The following is a 20,771-nucleotide window of genomic DNA, read 5'->3' on the forward strand; positions in this document are numbered from 1 at the left end:
GAGGGAGCTCATACACACACCGACACCTTAACGTCGTGAGTGCGAGGGGGCTCTCTGGATGGGGAGGTCTCAGTAAGGCGCAGCCTACCTGTCGGAGCTGATTTCGGGAGCCTGGCGCGGCGGACCCACGCTGATCTGATAAACTACGCCAACATGTCTCCGGGACTGTTTCTCGGCGCTCTCTTGACTCTCTACCACGGAACCTGCTGTGGATTTAATGTAGATGAACGTTTTCCTGTGATCAAAGAGGGAAAAACCAAAGGCAGTCTATTTGGATTCTCAGTAGCTCTGCATGAACAGACGGGGGTCTCCAAAAAATACCTGTAAGTTATCCCAGATAATGATCCGCTTCTCTGAACGTCCGCATTTGAGCAGGTTACGCACCTGCTTTAGTCCAGCGGGCAGTAGGAACAAACCATTTAACTGCTTGATAATACCTTGTTGTGCCTGTACAAACCCGATAGTGGCACTAGAAAATGGGAAGTCTTCTATAGACTTCGTTGAAACACTTGCAGCTTTTTTTTTTTTAAACGTTTATGAACTTTAAACTTGTTAAATTCTCCCATGCCTTTTTTTGTGTGTGTGACATGGCACACTGCTGGTTTTCTAGACGCAAATCAATCCACTTGTACAGACGCTCTCCTCCGCTTTTAAGCAGTACAGATTTATCTCAACTTCCTATCAAACATGTCCAGAACAGGGTCTCGTAGCAGAGCTCCTGTCGAGGGTTTGATAAAATAGAGTCCTTAGTCATCACGTGCCGCATGAGAAGTCTGAGCTCCTCAAACATGAAGAGGCAAAAGGTTGTCTCTCACATTTCCATGTTGCTTTTACAAAAAAAAAAAACCTCCTTTTTAGAATTTTGCTGCGTCACTGCAACACTCATCTCTCAAATTTGACTCAATACCGTGTTTAAAGATGTAAAATGACGTTAAAATATAACATTTGAGAGGAATTTCAGTCACAGTTGTGTAGCTGCAGGTGAAATACCTGGGCCAGCACTATTGTACAGCTTGGGGCATGTCTGCTGTGAGGTTTGAAACACAAGAATGTGTCTAGTTGTCAGTTTATTTCGTGCAATGCACATTTCACATCAAAATGTTGTTGAAGCTGCTCAAAGTTATTTCCACCTGTCCTTAGAAGAACCAGCATTTATAGAGAGAAGTGGGTTTATGCTTATCATTAAAGGTGTTTGTTGGTCGCTAACACTTGTTAGGGGTCATAAATACTCTTGTGGAGGGTGGGAGTATTTGCAGTGATGTTAAAGCTTTTATTTAGTTCAAGGACAAGAGTGTGTTCCTCATGTCTCCTTCCTTCCGAGCGTCTTTAATGAAAGATGTGCGATTGTTTAGTGCAGGATTTCCCTTGGGCAATTACAGCTGCCCCCTCATCCTTCCCCAGCCACGATCACACGCCACGTTCAGAACTTGTCGTTATCTGAATCCTTGTTCTTCTTTGAAGAGTGCAAGGAGAAAAGGCGAGCGAGAGCTCACTTCCTCTGTGATGTCACAAGAGCAAGATGTGTTGCTCTGATCCCTGTGAAGTGGCGGATGTATGTGCATTACTGACTTAGGAGAATGGATGACAGTGTCCAGCTGACACGTGATCAGTGTGTAACGTTGGCCTTGTCCCCGGAGAGATGCAGTCACCGTCCGCAGACTGCAACCCAAGAAGTGGACCACATGGCAGTGGCGATGACGCTTGAGGCCTGCAGGGAGGCTCTGAGGATCTGTCTGCTCTTACCTCAAACGTGTCCTCTGTTGTGCGTCCGCTCTTGTCATACATCGGACAATCTAATGTATCCGCAATAGCTCCGCCATAAACAGCGCCTTTAAAGTATGATAACTTTGATTGTCCATGTCTACTACTGAGGTTGACGTTAACGTCGTTATATTTCGAGGTGTTTCTGATATTTTGGCCACCTTTTTTACGTACGTGTGAAAAGAAGTGCCAAATGATATGACCTCAGTGATAAAGTTGAATTATCACCTCTCTGATAGTCAACCAATCGGAAACATTGAATACCAGCATTGCATTGTAATTGTGCACCTAATGAAGGGCCTCGTGAGCGTGTCTGCGACATTGATAGGAGTTGGCAGATTAGCAGATGATCCCACAAAATAAGTAAAACATGTCAACAAAGGTTTAACACATTCGAGGAGCGAGACCAGGACATGCTTACTTTGAAAGATTTTATTGTCACAAACATGGACCAGATTGAAGTTTGAATCGATGTTAATGATCTCAGAAATTGATGCCTCACTGTGTAAAAAAATTGTTAATCAACACAAATTGACAGCAGCAACAAACAAGCAAAAAGAACAATAATGCACCTTTCATTCAAGCTGACATTATTTTTTTATTCCCACTGTTTTTCTTCTCTTCTTTGTTACTTGACATCAGCAAAGCACCCTGGGAAAAACAAAAAGAAAGAAATGTCATCAGCTGCATACATAGCTTTTGGGTTTCTCTGCCTGGGGATAGTTTGGATTCGGTGTTGCGTGTGAGTGTGGTCTTGTTCTGGTTTTGGAAAAAAATGAAAGAGCCGCTGAATGAGGGAAAGTAAGAGTGTCAACCCACCCACCTGCACTCTCTTTAACTCTCTGAATTTGCCCTTTTAGTCATTTTTGTCTTCTATAGTTAAGAAATCTGTGCTCTGTTTGTTTTTCCTCTGTTGGTAATGAACCTCACCGGTAGCCCGAGTAGCGTGTGTGCCCTGTGAAGAATGTGCTGATGGTGTTTCCCATGTTTGGCTTGCGCTGGTTTGACTGTCCTGTTTCCCCTGTGTTGTCTGGCATCTTTTTTTTGGGGGGGGGGGGGGCACTAGATCTGTCTCACTGATGTTAGTTACACATCTCCTCATTACTGAAGGGAGTCTGAGTGCATATTTGAAAAATACAAGCGCGTAAACCAGTTGCGGCATGTCTTAACATTGAAAGTAGGAATTCTTTGTGCATGCATGAGTCAGACGGAGGCCCGGGATAAAAGTCATGAGAGAGGATTTCTGCTCCCAGTTTTGCAATAAAGTGAATGCAATAAAGTTTTTTCATTAACCTCCTAAGATGTAGGTCATTATCCAATTAGTCTAGTGCATCTTGGTTCAGCTGCATGTTGATTTGAGGTGGGTTCATGACCAGTAAGTAGAACTGCAAGGCCTTGGATGTTGTGGATCTGAGTGAAGCTACCTGAGCCCAGTCAGTGCAGGTTATTCACCTCTCCGCTCCTCTTTGTATCACCTCTTTAAGGTCTCCGAGAGATTTTTTTTTTCTTCTGAAGAGGGCTTTTTTTGTTCTCTGTTGCAGTGGGGAGGAGGGACTGGGCAGTCAGCTGGCCACCTATTGGCTCTTCCAGTCCCCTGACCCCGTGGTATGCCTGGAATGTATTACCCTTCTGTGCACAGTCACAACCTGCCAGGTTTCAGGTTGAGACAAGACAGGAGTGAGAAGGATGATCAGGGGACCACTGGGGCACTCATAAACCTTCCAAAATGTACAATTATTCAGTTCCTTCTCAAGGTTCCCTTATGTTGTTGTCAAGACCCCGTGTGACCTGAGAAGAAGATTTTAATTCCTCTGACTGATGAATATTTAATCAGAGTTGAAGTGCCTTTGCTTTTCCAGCTCATCTCCGTCTGACTGCAGCAGCCCGAGGCCATGAAAGACAGCCATTTAATTTGACGTGGCCCTCCCCGTTGTGCTGCGAGCTGCAGATTAGATAGGCCGACCTGCTATAAGGTTTATAGACACAAACGGTCTGATGTTTAGTTTGAACACGTACAGGAACACACATGACTTGACTTCGAACCTCCAGCAAACTAACACAGCCAGGGTGATTTTACAGAAAATACATGAAGTGATCGTGACCTCTCGGACACATAATTTGTCAGGCAATAAAGAAGAAAACAAATTCCCTGCTATAACAACATCACGCCAGGGTTGCTGATTATTGTTATGAAAGCTCAAGAAGGTCCGCTTCGGGTTCAGGTGGAGGTGGTAGCAGCAGATGCTGGGCTTAGCAGCAGGAGGCTAATGCTTATATCCTTTTTATGGCTCTGCCTGACCACCAAAAAAGGATCTTCATTGACTTACTATTGACATATACAAAACGTGGTACTGACGTTGAGCTTGAAAGGTCACAGCCATTCTGGTTGTCATTCCATGTGTTTCTAGAGTTAAATGTGAACACGCTCACCTCGCAGCTGGCTGTGAAATGTTTTTGTCTTTAGCAATAATTGTGGTTTGAATTCATCTCAGTTGCAAATCGCGTGTGTAACAAGTGCGTTCTTGTCCTATAACCTGTGAGCGAAGAGAAGTGCTCTGACTGTACACGTGCACACCCTTTAGCTTGTGTGACTGTAATTTAGTGTAATAATTCAAAGAATCACTCTAACTAAAGCCTCATTCTGACCAGCCAGAATACCCACTACCACCAGCTTTAATTTACTCCCGGTTCAAGCGACCCTGGTGTCATGTATCTATCACCTCTGGCTCCGATCGGCATTGATGGGAACTCAAAAATTGAGCGAGCAGTTAAAGCTTCCAGTCTTCCAATCTCGGACAAATATGACGAGCAGTCGGGTCAACACTTTCAATACTATCTTCTGAGGCAGTGATAGCATGTCGCTGCCACAGGTAACTTCTATGACTTCATGTCGTCTCAGTCACAAATTCAACTCGTCTGTGGTGCTCGAACATCGTTGTCTGGTACGAGCTTGGGAAAAAAAAAAATCACCATCCCTGTCCTCCATGCTGCTTTCACTACAGCAAACCAAGGTTGTATGCACGCCTGAGATGTGCCACGCGGTGCCGTTTTACACTTTCACAGACCACTCCTCATCTTCTCGCAAAGAGACCCAGATCAAGGGGCTTTTTAAAGCAGGTTTATCTGCTGCGTGTGTAGGTCTGTATGACCTCATGTGCTATATGATTTGCTGTAACACAGGCAAATGTAAATGTCCAATTTGGCTGAGGTCCAACATTCCTCATCAGAGAGACATGCTAGTGGTCTTTGTGTTTGAAGGAGACCTATTGGAGCGCCACTGTCACGCCCCCGTGACACACTTTGAGATAAGAATCCTGTGTTGTCCGTGACACCTTCGTACACGAGAGAAGTTGTTACTGATGTGCTCATTTACAAAGCAACAATGCTCCTACTTCATCCGCATTGTTGTCATGGCAATATGAGAGATGACGTACAGAAAAATCATTCTGTAGTCAGCTATGCTTCGACGGGCTTTATTAGTGCTTCAATGGTAGCGCAGGCTTCCGCAGTGTTGCTGAAATCTTTTTTTGGCTTTTGTTCACAATACTTCCTTCCTAAAGTTCATGCTCAGGTCTCCTTGGTAATATGGCTTTGGATTTGCTGTGTTCGGATTTGGTGTTAGTGAATGTTTTATAAAGCTCCATACCTGTGTTATAGTTTTCAACTGAACCTGTGGGTGCAAGTACAAGTTTGTCCATGGTGATTGGCCTTAATCTCCCTGGTATTTATTGCCTGTGTCCAATCAGTTTGTAATGGCACGAGTTGCATTTTGTGTAACAGCGCAATGAATGGCCGCTTCCAATAACCCGTTGAAATGGAACCCAGCGGGATGTAGGGCCTCCTGCTAATCTCCACAGAGGAGACTCTTGCTGGTGGGGCTTTCATTTGAGGTACCTGCTGTGAAGACTGTTTCTGTCCTAACAAAACTGTAAGGGATCCTTTTATTCTCCTGCGGTTGTACAGATGCACTGAAACAGCGAGGAAAAGAAGCTGCTGTTGTTGGCCTCCAGGGTAATGGGAGTTACCTGTCGCTAGAAAACTATATATTTCAATAGCTTTCGGGCCATTTTTCATCTTTAAAGGGGATGATCCTGAGGTATCAGTTTACACTTGGTATGTGTCTGTGGATGGTAGTACGTGGTATGTGTTTAACAACATAGAAAAATGTGCTGTTGCTCACTGATATGAAGCAGGAAAAAAAACCTGAAATATAATTTCCAGGTAAAACACAGATGTTTTTAATGTGGAAGCTCTGCATTATCTCACACTTTGACACTAAACAGGTCTGCAAACATTGCTGCTGTCAGCTCCATTAAAACTGTGAGGTAGTCCACCTGTAACCCCTCCCCCTCCCCCCCCCACCACACACACACACACACACACACACAAACACACACACAGATACATTCACCACCCTCGCCCTCGTAATGTACAGCGGGGGTGGTGAAGATTTTAATGGAAATACTACAGATGATACAGCAGGTCTCTTGTTAGTTCTGTTGTGGCTGCATGATGTGTACTGGTGTGGCTTTGGGTCACTGACAAACATGTGTCCAGGCTAAACTAATTCTTTGAATGTGACTTTGTGTATATTGCCGCATGCCACTGTGGTAGATACTGTGTTTTTGTGTGTGTGTGTGTGTGTGGGGGGGGGGGGGGGGGTGTGAGAGAGCAGACACTGGGTGGGCAGTTAACAGAATGACCCACAGACGTAAGGCAAACTAACACGCTCATTGTCAGATAAGGTTTTACTTGTCGCTAATGAAAAGGGAGTTAGTTTATTATCGGGGATGACCTGCCATGTTTAATCTGTCACAGTGGGTCGAAATGGGTTTGCTCTCTTGTTACTGTTTCACCAACGGCAGATGGTGATCCCCAAACAGGATGTTTGTCCAGCTGAGATATTCTGTTTGACTGGTGTCTGTGGACCAGGCAGGTGCTGGCTTTATTTTATTCAACACTATTTGATTATCGTGTCATTTTTTTTGAAGTGATTCGTTTCACCCATTCAGTTTCATTTCGATCGCATGTATGGCCTTGTGGATGCATTACCATTCAGTTTCCTCTTTTTAGATCAGAGAAATGTGACTGAAACTTCCCTAGGCTTTTAGAAACAAGGTGAACAGAATGAACATTAAAATGTATTCCACCTGGAATACTGCAGTTTAAGGCAGTTTAACCGCAAACAGCCTTAGTTCACCACTTGCTAATTTGTTTATGGTAAGATGTAAATAACAGACACCCTTTTGCCAGTTTTACAAAGGGATTTGTCTTATTTGAAGGGAAGTTTCTTTCCCCATGTTGGAGTTTGTTTGTTTTTTTTTATTTTGCACCATGGGTTATAAATTGTGTGTGCCAGTGATTATAAAGACATGTGCAAGGTTGGATAATGTTTGGGTTTAGGGATATTCCCAACTTTCATTTGAATCCAATCAAAGAATATTTTATCTACGACCTTGAGTTATCAGGATTCATCATTCTGAGTAAGATGCCATTAAAAAAAAAAAAATCAATGAAAGTCATCACACATGCTCTTGGTTTATGTTGACATTTATGTCATCCCACACACGCAAGCAGGTAGCTCATCTTGATCAGGCTTTAGAATTAAAAGAAAGACTGAAATTGTGGTAAAGTTGTGAACTGAGGGGTAAACCTTTAATTACTTTTCCAGCAGGTTGATGCATCATTGTTTGTCCAGAAATGACTCATCTGTGACTTTGTGTTCTCTATGTGCAGCCACGTGTTAACAGCAAGGCGTGCTTACTGTGAATACTCTGATAACATTGTGTGTATTCACCCCCCCCACACACACACGGACACACACACACACACACACACACGGACACACACACACACACACACACATACACACACGCGCACTGCTTTTATGAGCATTTCCTGAAAATACAAACTCAGTTTATCATGCCGCTATTGTATCACATCGGGTGCAGAGAGGTCATATGAAAAGCGTACACACTCACCATGTGCCACCAGTCTATCATCCCAACTTCCTCTAAAGTGGTTACAGCATCAAAAAGATCCCTCTTGTCTTGTCCTCATGCTTAATTCAATTGACTCGCTGCATTCAATATTATCTCCTCTCACTCTATGGGTCTAAGTGGCAATGTTTCACAGTAATCAATACGGGTTGTCTGTATTTCTATAAAGTACTGATAGATCCTAACACAGGGATCTTGTAAAAGTGAGTTTGTGTATCTGCGCGAGTAATTAATTTTGCATTAAGGGTGGGGCAGTTTTTTTTGTGCTTTGTCTGCTCGTGTTAGGTGAGTTGTTGACCCATCGTCTGACTCACTGAGAGGAAATGTCTCACTTGGGGAGTGCTCAGTGGGCACGGTGAGCTGTGAGTGCGTTGTGCATCAGTGGAAGAGAACGCACATAGAACCCTTCAAGGTAGCAAATGGTTTGTGTTCTGTCGTTGAAGGAATAGTTCAGATTTATCGAAGTGGAGTTGCATGAGGTAGTCATCCATAGTTAATGTCTGACAGTAGATGTGGGCCAGTGCGTCTTCCATCTTTGGAGCTAAGTATTGCACTGCTGTAGAAAAACATACTTGATAATGACAACCCGGTTAAAAAAATCAACGTCCATTATCCTAAAAACGCAATGTACATTACTCCGCAATAGTAGTTTGCAATATGCTTCTGCAGAATATTGGATGAAACGTGTTTCTGGAGTAAATACCCTGACCCACATCTGCTGTAGGTAGAACCTGTGCTTCGGATGAACAACTCATACAGCCCCACCTCAATTGTTACAAACCATCCCTACTAGTGAAAGAATATGAAAAAAAACTTGACGGAACTACTTTACACATCCTTTCATTTGATTTTATTTGTGACAACTCTAGCCAGTGAACTTAATCCCAGTTTCAGATCAGGACCTGGTGGTCCACTTCCACCAGTCCTCCCTCTGTAACCTAAACCCAGCAACACCCTGTTACCAGGGCAACAGCTACATGCATCTACTTGTTTCGAGTGGGTCTGTGAAAACTAGCCTGAAGCTTCATATTTTAACAGCAGAAGTGGGAGACCTGTGACAGCTTCTCATGATGTAGCGGAACAGACCGTAACTTTTGCTGCTTGTATGCTAAGGTGGAGTGTCTAAAAACAAGAATTTATTGTACATCTTGTATACTGATTCACAAAGTTTACAATTTCTATACTGCGCCTTGCAGGAAGTAATAATGACTATCACGCATTTTACATATTCAGTAGTTCTAAAAGAAGTTCCTTGATTGTTAAAAACTAACCCTGAGGAGGTTTTGCCTTTTCTTTGCCCCGAGGGCCACTGCCGCGCCCTGTGTCAAACAGGTTTGCCAAAGCCATATCTGGACAGTTGATCATCACTTGTGTTTGTCAGACTTACTTTAACATACTTCACCTTCTGTTACGCCTAAGCCTTCTGTCTAATGAAAACATAACTAAATACACTCTGGCATCAGAAGCAGAAAGTTCTCAAGTTTCTCATTGACTTGGTGCATTTGGACCATTGGCTTGACCTTTTCCCTCACCTAGTCTTTTTTAAATATTTAAACCTCTTGATGTCTAGGGCAAGCGCCAGCAGGGTGAAAATGTGTGTGCCAATACTCAACATGTATCAGGTGTCTCATCATAGACCTGTTCTGACTGGGCTTATATCAAGATGGCTGGACCTTGAGTCACCTCACAAACTGTCTCTTCTTGTTCATTTTGCAAAAGCCTAAGAGACAGAAAGACAATATTAACGAAAAGTGTTTAGTCATCTTTAATTCAGTTGGGTACGCTGGTGTATGATGTTTTTTCTGAGTCAGGAGGAGATGTCAGGAGGTTAATCAAATGGCATTGTGTGTGTTGAGTGCCTTCAGGACAGATGTCTGTTTACTAAACACACACAACTGTAGTGTTTTCCCATGTGTCTGTCCTTCCTCTCTTAGCCTCTCTATCATTCGCTCACATTTCCTAAGCCTACTGCTCCTCTTGTCTCTCGGGGGTTTTTGCTGACCAGTTACCAAGATATCCGTGATATCCAGATGTGAAGAATGTAACACACTTACCCTTCCTGGATGTGATCGCCTCAGTAAATATGAGGTCAGAGCAGCCGTCAGAAGGACTTATTCAGCAGTGGGGACGAATTTCGACATGTCTTCAGAATAGGAATGCAGCTGCTAGGTGCCCCCTTTCTATCCCTTCTCTGGGCCTTTGACAGCTTATGAGGAGGTGATGAGCAGGAAAGGAGATATGAGAAGAACACACACTATTGCAGTTTGTACAGGAGATGAGGTGCGCTGTCACGGCTGAGTCAAGTCAATGGTGATATTAAGGCAGACTTGTCATATTGGCCCAGTTGGCATGCTTTTGAAATCTGCCAGTATTAGTTTTTGCTGACTTTTTGATACAGGTTCAACACATGCAGGTAGCAGGCTGAAAATACCTTCGCCGTGTGTGACGCCTAATGGCAGCAGTCAGCGGTGTTGATTTCAACGGCACGGGTGACCCGGGTGTTTCCCCTGACACGAAGAATTGACAGAGTTTATGGAGGCTGTGTTTGATCAAGCACGGAGCAAAATTCAGTTACAAAGTGGCTCAAGTGTTTTGGAACGGCCTCATATCTCAGAGTTCCCTTTTTTCTCGCGCTCACTTTGAATCTTCTACACGCCATAATGAAGCCTGATATCCCTACAATAAAGGGAAACCTTTGAAGTTTGTCGTTTGAATGCTTTAGTGTCCTCACACCACATATAAATCAATTTTAAAAATGTGAAAAAAATACACATTAGTCATTACTTCTGATGTAATAGACATGCAAGTAGAGAGGAAAGTTGTATGCAGATGACACACACCTTAACGTTGCTATTGTTTGGGCGCACAAACGTTCAGTTATACTCACAGTGGGCCTGATGTTAGTCCCGGTAATGTTTGCAAACCTCTGTGGAATCTCAGACGCTGTCTGCATTACTGAACTATTATCTTTTCTTCCAAGTCTCCTGAAAACCCAGAGAGGCCGTTTTAGCTGTGCCTGGTTGTCATCACTATGGCAAGATAATTGTTTCGCATGCCAATAATGTCTTCCTGGTAGCAGAAACAAGACATAATTGTACTTCTCTGTTTCAAATGATGCTCACAAGCCTGGGGATGAACAGCATATATTCATCAACACAAATGTTCGACAAAGACCTTCTGCTTCCTTCATTTTTCTCTGAAAAAAGAAGATTTAATATATGATGATTTCATCATCCCGATGTCATGCACCAAATTACTTCTCCGACTGATGGATTGGAAAAAGGAAATTACTTAAAAAATTGTGTTATTTTTCATATGGCGATTTTCAATAATCAAAGATCAGCGAGAGGAAATCAACTTACATGACAAAGAAATAACTTCCGTGTCTGTTCAGGTGATGCATCAATGAGAAAATATTTTGTCTGGCTTCTTGAGATTAGATGAGATTGTAAGTGTGTATGGGGGCTTCTTATCTGTAGTGTACGTATAAATAGAGTCAATGGTGGTAAGATGGTAGATTATGGTACAGGACATGCTGAAAACATGTCTGTCCTGAAAGTATTTTAGTATGCACTTACCCCCTGTGGTGTTTTACCTTGAAGGAAAAATGATCTGTTTTTGAGGTTGGAAAAAGGTTGTCTTTATTTAACTTGCTATGACCTTTACACCCATGATTGTAGATTTAGGGTGGCACGGTGGTGCAGTGGTTTGCTGTGTTGCCTCACAGCAACAGGTTTCTGGGTTTGAGCACTGGGATCTTTCTGTGTGGAGTCTGCATGTTCTCCCTGTGCCTGTGTGGGTTCTGTCCAGGTACTCTGGCTTCCTCCAACAATCCAAAGATGTGTATGATACTCTAAATTGACCGTAGGTGTGACTGTGAGTGTGAATGGTTGTCTGTCTCTATGTGTTGGCCCTGCGATGGACTGGCGACCTGTCCAGGGTGAACTCTCACCCGACGGTTGCTGTGATTGGCTCCAGCACCCCCCCCCCCCCACACACACACACACACAACCCTTAACAGGATAAGCGGTAGAAAATGGATGGATGGATGGATGGATCAGTAGATTTAAGGGAGGTAGCTGTTGAAGTGTTAATACACCCATGAGCTTAATCGCTTGACTCACCCTTTTTCCACTTACTTCTATTTACCACTGCCAGCAACATGTCAGCAGCCTACCAGCAACGTGTCAGTGTTTTCAGAAAGTTTGACTGTGGAAAACTTGCTTAAAATCTGCACTTTAACAGCACTACCATATACTATCCAGACATAGGAAAGCAAGTCACACACTATAAACAAGTATGTCTACACCTTCCTGCCCCCAAAGTGGAGATAATAAATCTGGTGCTGACAGTAAATATGGTGTCCCAGTGCAGAGCCTCACAGGGGAGTAATCCCTCTGCTTGAAAAAGTTCTGTGGTGTTTTTAAAGGTGCTGATGTCTTGGGGAGAGTGGGCAGAAAGAGCAGGTCCGTCACCAAGAATCTAGTGTGTGGTTGGTGCCCAGACTTGTCACGGGTCACGCTCTGACTGCTCGCCAGTTGATTCTTAGGTCATGTGAGCTATCTTGCCTTTTGTGTGTATGACTTTGTTACTAGGAGCTGGTAAATACAGTGTTATAACACAGTGTGCCTTAGATTAATATGCTTTAATTTATAAAAAAAAAAAACAGAACAAAACATGTCCAACAGCTAAATTCTATATGTTAAAGGTATGGCATTAAAGTGTACTTTTATATGTTTAGACCAACTGGATTTTCTTCCTTTTCATACTTCTGCCATTATCTCTGTATTATTTGGGCTCTTGAGGTTCTGGTATAATAACAACTTGTATCTGTCTCTCACTGTCTGTCTGTCTGTCTGTCTGCGTGTGTTCAGGCTTCTTGCAGGGGCGCCCAAAGACAAGGCCATATCGCTACAAAATGTCAATGAAACAGGCGGTGTGTATTCATGTCCCATTACCACGGATATCACTGACTGCACCAGAATGGACCTGGTCAGCAAAAGTGAGTGAGGAGGAGCTAGTGTTGATATAAAAACACGATTCCACAACCGTGCAAGTTGATGCTTTGGCCTTCGCCATTTCAAAACGAAGTCTCTATGTATTTGTATTTGATATGCCAAATAGCCTTTAATGTTATTCTTTCATCCATTTTGGTTGAAACTAAGATCGTGCTATGATATCTTATCACCGATAATTCTGCTAAAATGTGTTAAAACGAAAGCAACGAGTCTGTCTGCCTTGATGCAAATGAGTTCCTCTGTAAGGTGAAAATGAATCGATGATTTCCTTCACCCCAGACTGAGGAACTGAGAGCATGAAATTTTTGTCAGAACAGAACTAGTGTGTCAGTGTGTGAGTCTAATCCCCGTCACGGTCTGTAGCATGACCCCTCATTTCAGTGCGCCTACATGATGAGCTCCAGGATATAAAAGCCCTGAAAGCGCACCCTTTCCTTATTGAAGGTTATTAACTGATAGACTTACCCAGGACTACCCAGAGCTGAATCGTCTCCCCACGCAGACTGAAAGGATGAACCACAATAAAAGGATTCCTCATCATTTTGATGTGGAGGTCAGAGTGGCTGTTGCAGCAGTCAGGGTGCATTTTTGTGGTGGTATTTGTCAGGGCGTGATCCAACCTGAATGAAACTTGTTACTGTGATCACTATAATCATGCTCAATTCTCTTTGTGCACTTTATACTAGTCTGATTCGTTAAAATATTAACTCGCACTGTTTTTAATTAAGTTGGATATAAATATCTGCTGTGGCTCCTACATTGTATAACATGTTTGTTCGCAATGTTCCATTTCAATTGATTTAACAGTTTTAGAGAAAAAAAGCAAAAACCTGTGTTGTTTGCTTAAAGTTGCTGCTACTCTTTTCATGCAACTCTCACGTCTGACACAGCGAATCCGTCAGAGATGGTGGAGGGCATGTGGCTGGGTGTGACCGTGGCCAGCCAGAGAGACCACCCGGATGGACGTGTGCTGGTGAGATGACACCTTAAGTTTTGTCTCTTACCCAAAGTTATAGGGGAAATATTGTGTGTATGGCAACATTTACTGGAGCACTAAAGAGCTGCGTGGTGACCCGACACCTTGTTTAGGCCATTATTTTTTTCATAGATGAAATATTACTCCTAGATACAGTTACATTTTTCAGACTGGATGAAGCTTTCATCAGGTTATGTCGTTAAGCCATTCACACTGAGAGGATAATGACCGTGTACACCGTTTGCAGATTACAACGATGCTCAGTCCATAATAGTCATAAAAACATGTTTTCTCTGGTGTGCAGGCATGCGGGCATCGCTATGTGAGGATCATCCAAGGTGGCACAGAGGAGCAGCGCCGGATGATAGGAAAGTGCTACGTGAGGAGTAATGACTTGACCTTTGACCCTGATGATGAATGGCAGACTTACAGCTACGAGGTCTGCAACCCCAACTTCGATAAAGAGCTGGAGGGCATGTGTAACATGGGCATCTCAGGCGGCATGACGGACACCGACGTGTACATCGGCGCCACGGGCAGCTATGTGTGGCAAGGTGGGCACTGAGGAGGTCTTTTGTTGCTTTAAACTGAAATAAGTTTAATTGGAAAGTTTAACAGAGACCTTGTATTAAGCAGATTTTAACAGATTTTTTTTGTCTGTTGTTTTTTTGTTTTTTTTGTCATAAAGGAAATGTTCATGTAATATGGAGAGATCCAAATCCAGCAAATGCATGGGACTCAGTTGAGAGCGACTTTGGACAGCTGAACAAACGATACAGCTATATGGGTACATTTTGGTTTCTGAATCATTTGCTCTAAAAGGCCACTCATGAGTATCATCAGTATAAAATGAAGGAAAATCTGAAAAAAAGAACATGTTTTTCAGTAGATATTCATGTCAAAATAATACCAGCTGCATCAAATTGAATCCTGTTTTACCTTAGGCATTAAAAATGGCCTTTATTTTCTTGATAAATTTAAAAATTTTGATAGTTTTTTCTATATTTTTTATAGTTGTAAAAGTTTCTTTTTGTTCCCTTCAGGTTACTCACTTCTTGAAGCAAAGAAGTTGTTTAGCCGTAACGACTACACAGTGGTGACAGGGTCTCCCAGGAACGAGTCCAAGGGCTCTGTGGAGTTCGGGAGAAAGATGGACAAAAACATCAAGACAATACACACCATCCCCGGCGAACAAGTGGGATCGTACTTTGGGAACAGCCTGGCTGTCACTGACCTTAACAATGACGAGTACGTGTCCTCACAGTGAAAATGAAAATCGCTTGAAGCATATTTGTAAAAACAATCCACATATTTCCAGGCTGAGGAAGTGTTATGTTTGCATTGGGCAATGACCTGCCTGGATATTCTCTTCTACTGTTACTACTTGTACTACTACCACTTCTGCGTCTGAGCAGAGATTACAACTTGTCCCTGCTCATGTGAGGCGTTTGCCCTGGTATAATCACGAAACCATGTCTCTGTTCAATGCGCATATGACACTTTGTTGTATCAGAGTAATTGAGACAAATATATCCTCATTTCAGATGTAACAAAGCAGGCTAAATATTTTTTTAACTGGGATTCTAACGATGGGTGGTGCAGTGGTGCAGTGGTCAGCACTGTCGCCTCACAGCAAGAAGGTTCCGGGTTCGAGTCCCGGCTCGAGCACGGGATCTTTCTGTGTGGAGTCTCCATGTTCTCCCTGTTCCTGTGTGGGTTCTCTCTGGTACTCCAGCTTCCTCCCACAGTCCAAAGACATCAAGAGAGGACGAGGCTGATTGATACTCTAAATTGACCGTAGGTGTGACTGTGAGTGTGAATGGTTGTCTGTCTATATGTGTTGCCCCTGTGATGGACTGGTGACCCACCTAGGGTGAACCCTCTCGCCCGAAGGCTGCTGGGCTCCAGCCCTGGATGGATGGATGGACGGGATTCTAACGTCTTTTTCTGTATTTGGATGCTTCCTGCGTTCTATCCAGTTGGAATGACCTTATCGTGGGTGCCCCATTCTACTTTGACCGTAAGAAGGATCAGGGAGGAGCTGTTTATATCTACATGAATGAGAATGGATCTTTCCAGAAGAACGCCACCAAGGTACTGATGGGTCCAGCCACGTCTGGATTCGGCATTGCAGTGGCTGCTATTGGTGATGTCAACCAAGATGGTTTCCAAGGTGAGATTGCTTTTACACGTTCACCTACAAAATAGAGAAAATTTCAATTAAAAAGCAATTACATGAAACATAAAGCTCCCGAAGTTCATTGAAAAAAATTCAGGATATAATTTTCTTTCATTCACTGTTGCTCTGTAGCAGAGTCACCATTGACTCTTTCATTTCAAACATGGAGTTATACAAAATCAGAGTAACTCATACTAGATAGTGTTATGCTGCCATCTACAGGGGTAAAACCTGCCTGACACTGACCTCCACAAGCTCCTCCTCATCAGCCCTCCTCTGCATGTTCCTCTGTGATACTTGATTTGTTCTATTTGTCAATTCTCTAGATTTTGCTGTTGGAGCTCCGTTTCATGATACAGGAAAGGTCTACATCTGGATGGGGAGTAATAAGGGAATCTCAGACAAACCCAGTCAGGTAACGTAAGTCACTGTGACTGATTTCTCCAAACACTTTTACTGTGCTGGTCTCCCCTGACTCATTGCTGCCCTCTACAGGTGATCGAGGGCAAATCAATAGATAGTCAAAGATTCAAGACATTTGGCTACTCCATCAGTGGTGGGATGGACATGGATGAAAACACTTACCCTGATATCTTAGTCGGATCTCTTGACGACCACATCGCCCTGCTTAGGTAATGTAATCAAGGAGTCAAATTTCAAAACTTTGTTCAGTGTAATCACTCTGTTGATATAACTTAAGGACAAGTTGAACCTTTTTTTTTTATTATTCTTTTAAAGAGCTCGACCTGTCATCCACTTAACCAAGAGCTTCACTGTCGGGCCAAAGATTGTGGACCCTAACCAGTGTCCAGTAAATGTTCCATGGTGAGATTCCTTTTCAGAGATTTCCATTCTGAAACTGTCTTCTTCAAATCTATTTCAAAGTTGATTGTTCTCTCTGTGTGTTTTGCAGCATTAAAGCAACTCTGTGTATGTCTTTCACTCGAAGCAACGGCAACGTAAACTTTAAGAAAAACATCAGTAAGCAGACTGCCTTTAAATCTGAGTGTGAATTCTTTAAATTAAAAGAAAACCGAATACAATACAATCCCTCTCCCTCTATTGACGTGCTGTGTGGTTCCTCATCATAAAGCGGTGAATTACACTGTGGAGGCCGACATGGAGAGGAGAAGAAGCCCTCGTGTCCGTTTCCAGGCCAACAATGATGACAGGTACACGGGCCTGCTGAGCCTGTCCTCCAGCAAAGCAGTTTGTCAGGACCTGAACCTGATTGTCGTGGTAAGACTTTGATGTGTTTAAATACTTTTATTCAATCACCTCATATTTAAGACTAATATAAGATGAATTTACAGGCACCCGTAAGGGACAAACTAGAGCCGGTGGTCTTTTTCCTCAACATGTCCCTACATGAACAAAGACCTAAATTTAGACGCTCCCTACAGAACCTGGACTCCTACCCAATTCTCAGTGAGGAGCAGAAACTCACCCAAAAAGCTGAGGTAAACGTACTACAGATACATGCCTCCATTTACCGTATACAGATCTGTTGAAGCATATGTTTATGTATGTGACATTGTTTGTTCCATTTTGTGAAGATTAACTTTCAGAAGGAATGTGGCTTGGACAACAAATGCTCCAGTAACCTGCAGCTGACAGCCCAGTTCACCGATAATACAGGAAAGCCATTCCCCAGGTGAACTCAAAATGGTGAAAAATTTGCCTGTAGTGGAAGTTTTAAACGAACGCATGTATTTGTCTCTGCTGAAACTTTTATAAATGCTATTCAAGATTCGATGCTCCTACCATGTATTTACAGTAACAGACAAATTGTTTTCATTTGCCAGGGACTAATAGATTTTGTCTGTATATTCCTATGTCCAGAGAGGGCAAATTCCAGGTACTTCAGTTCAACAACAATATGAAGATCATATGGTTGATGGTGGAGGTGACCAACTTTCCATCCCAAGGGAAGCTGGGCGAGGACGCCCACCAGGCTATGCTCAATGTCACCATCCCCGACGCGCTCAAGTACTCGGGTGTCAGGTCGATGGTACGTCCACTAGAGGGCAGCAGATATAGTGGAAGGATATTCGGGAAGGACTGGTTATATGTAACTGTTGAATTACTTTTTAATAACATACTGTTTGAGTTGTTTTTGTCTGCCATGAGGATTTGAAAATAGCTTGAGCTGTTATTTTCAGAAAACAAAATGAGTAGGCAACAACTTCCTCCAAGTACATATTTTTAACTTGCTGAGTGTGTGTTTAGGACCACGATGTGCAGTGCACTTATGACGGTACAGTGATTTGTGAATTGGGGAATCCACTTAAAGGTAATGAAAAGGTAAGTCTGATTATGTGTCACACTCTCACTTAAACTTCTATTTTTCAAAAAAAAAAAATCTTTTGCCGGGAAAAAAAAATGCTTGTGACACTTCCATCAGGTCTCAGTGGCTCTCAGGTTTGAGACGTCGGGGATTGATCTGTACACACAGCGGATTGAGTCTCAGCTGCTTCTGTCCACGTAAGTGTGAAATATTTTCACTTCCTCTGTATCAAAAGCTTAAATGTAGCGCTTCTACTGTCTTTTCTGCAGTAAGCCTAAAATGTTGTAAATGCTATTTTTAGTCCAGGTTTCACTTCTTTATTATGTTGGCGGGTCAGTTTTGATTCTACAGAAAAGCATTTTGTATCTTTTGATCTCTCACTGAGCCACAGCTCTGTCCTGTGTTTCTTCAGTCTTAGTGAGCAGGATGACCTGATGCCTGTGCCTGTGGCTCTGCTGATAGAAAACACCATCCTCCCCTCCCTGTCTGTGTGAGTGCCTAAAAACTTGCGGTGTGCAGCAAAGACGTGCCACAGCCCCTGACGTTCTATGCTGATCATTTCTAACTCTCACTCCATCCAGAACAAACGCGATTGTGCAGACAAAATTCGGTGGGACAGTGATGGGTGAGTCAGCCATGGTCAACACCAGTGACGTGGGCAGTCTGGTTGAGTTCACCTTCAACGTGAGTCACCTCCACCGCTCACTCGGCCTATATTAGACCTCCAGGCCAACTGCGTATTGCATCTATGTGTGCTACTCACCCACATTTCCCTCATCTCCACCCTGTCTTTGAAAGTCAATACTTTTATTCCTCACAAGTTTAATATTGCGTGGGGAAGAGATTTTTATAGGAACCATGGTTTGTGGTGCAACCAAGAGCAGGGGTGGATGCTATTTAGGTGTTGCAAAGACATAGGCAAGCCCTGTCTGTTATTTCACACCATCACTTCTGCTGATGCTCTCTTTTCCTGCTTCTGGTAGGTGAACATGAGGGGTCAGCCGCTGGGAGATTTGGGGACCCTGGCTGTGGAGTTTGAGTGGCCCTTTGAGGTTGCTAACGGGAAATGGCTGCTGTACCTGACGAAAATTGTGACTACGGGGGAATCAGAGACTGAATGTACACCTCCTGGAAATGTTGTCAACCTCCTTAATCTAACTGTAAGGCTTATTTTCAGGCCTGAGGTTAACTTTTTCTTCAATTGCTATCATTCCCTTTGCTGTCACTCCTGAACATGTTGGACACCTCGGGACAGTTTCCAGATGCTCAAGAAACTCGCACTTGAAGAAACCATATGAAAATGTGACATAATGGGTTCATATCCAGCGTATTTTCCTCTTTTCATATCTTTTTATATTTTCCTACCCAAACACAGCTTTTTTTGTTCATACGTTTCCTTCTGACAACAGCCCTTGTGATATTTACTCATCCCAAAATGTCGCGATGCATCAGACACCATTACTTATAAATAGATTAGTGGTTGCAATGAGAGGTTCACAAAATTAAAATTGTGTTTGTTTCGTTTGCATTTTTTCATCTTACAGCTCAAATACTGAATTCTCTGAGCTGGTTAAATTTACTTGAAATGGATTGTGCTTTTTTCAGCCCTGTCACTGTCATGTGCTGTGAATTACTCTGACATTACTGTGAACCGCAGCAGGCTGAGTAAAAGGCAGTGGTGAAACAGTGGTGTGAAAATGGTCACAAAGCCAAACGGCGGTTATTCAGAAATACATTTTGGAGACAACATCCGTGTCACTGCATTAAAAAAAACCTCACAGAGCCTCAAATAGACAATCTGCTGGTGTGTGGCCTACATAGGCGCTGGAAAGACAATGCTATTCTGAGAGGAGTATGGTAATGTCTTTATCAAAACTAGCAATTACCACTGGGCCTCTGATGTAATGTCTCCTCTGCTTCCTTCTTTCATTTTTCCCTTCTCCCCCTCTCGTCTCCTAGTTGTCAGAGAGTGGATCAAAGCGCGTGAAGCGTCAGATCAGGGTGGACGATCACGATGATTCAACCCAGCCACAAATTATCAAGCCACAGGCAAAGATCACACTGCTCACACCACGAAAAGAGAGCTACTTGTTGGTAAGAAATGGATCTGCCTCACAGAGGATCATTAACCGCTTTCAGGCGTTACGTGGAATTTGTCTGTGTTCATCAAAGGCTACCTTTGCTGGAGCAAACCTCAGAAATGACTTAACTAAATAATTATATGTTGAACAAGCCCTGTCATGCCCTTGTCTCATGTTTTTTTTTTTTTTTTTTAATGTTCTGATTGATAAATTCTTGAGAAGCACACTTCTTGTCTGGAATGGGAGTTGCCTCACGTTGACTTGTACTTGATTTTTGTGTCTGTGTTTGTGCGTTGAAGGAATGTTCCAAGGGGACGGCACGATGTGTCACCTTTACCTGTCCACTGCTGAACATGACGAATTCAGCAAAGATTTATGTGCGGTCTCGTTTGTGGAACAGTACGATGTTAGAGGTCGGTTCACCCGCTACAACCACACACGCACTATAAAGTATATTCATCACTAAGTGA

At 43.0% G+C, this 20,771-nt stretch overlaps 1 protein-coding gene across 2 annotated transcripts in view; it reads left to right on the forward strand.

Moving 5' to 3' along the window:
- Positions 1-20,771, forward strand: part of itga3b (integrin, alpha 3b) — a 25,386-nt gene continuing 4,615 nt past the window's right edge. The window contains exons 1-22 of one of the 2 annotated variants that reach the window (XM_086195186.1): positions 1-323; positions 12,635-12,762; positions 13,669-13,751; positions 14,059-14,308; positions 14,443-14,541; positions 14,798-15,002; positions 15,734-15,927; positions 16,260-16,348; positions 16,429-16,565; positions 16,672-16,758; positions 16,847-16,914; positions 17,027-17,172; positions 17,247-17,393; positions 17,490-17,587; positions 17,776-17,944; positions 18,163-18,237; positions 18,338-18,417; positions 18,633-18,710; positions 18,802-18,904; positions 19,204-19,380; positions 20,180-20,314; positions 20,601-20,714. In XM_086195186.1, the coding sequence (XP_086051312.1) occupies positions 154-323; positions 12,635-12,762; positions 13,669-13,751; positions 14,059-14,308; positions 14,443-14,541; positions 14,798-15,002; positions 15,734-15,927; positions 16,260-16,348; positions 16,429-16,565; positions 16,672-16,758; positions 16,847-16,914; positions 17,027-17,172; positions 17,247-17,393; positions 17,490-17,587; positions 17,776-17,944; positions 18,163-18,237; positions 18,338-18,417; positions 18,633-18,710; positions 18,802-18,904; positions 19,204-19,380; positions 20,180-20,314; positions 20,601-20,714 (2,832 nt within the window). In that variant the 5' untranslated portion in view covers positions 1-153. The remainder of the gene's footprint in view (positions 324-12,634; positions 12,763-13,668; positions 13,752-14,058; positions 14,309-14,442; positions 14,542-14,797; positions 15,003-15,733; positions 15,928-16,259; positions 16,349-16,428; positions 16,566-16,671; positions 16,759-16,846; positions 16,915-17,026; positions 17,173-17,246; positions 17,394-17,489; positions 17,588-17,775; positions 17,945-18,162; positions 18,238-18,337; positions 18,418-18,632; positions 18,711-18,801; positions 18,905-19,203; positions 19,381-20,179; positions 20,315-20,600; positions 20,715-20,771) is intronic. The other variant, XM_086195187.1, reaches the window with a different exon arrangement.

Source organism: Aulostomus chinensis, chromosome 23 (assembly GCF_037954235.1).
Source record: "Aulostomus chinensis isolate RoL2024-O1b breed Wild chromosome 23, RoL_Achi_v1.0, whole genome shotgun sequence".
Taxonomy (NCBI): Eukaryota; Metazoa; Chordata; class Actinopteri; order Syngnathiformes; family Aulostomidae; genus Aulostomus; species Aulostomus chinensis.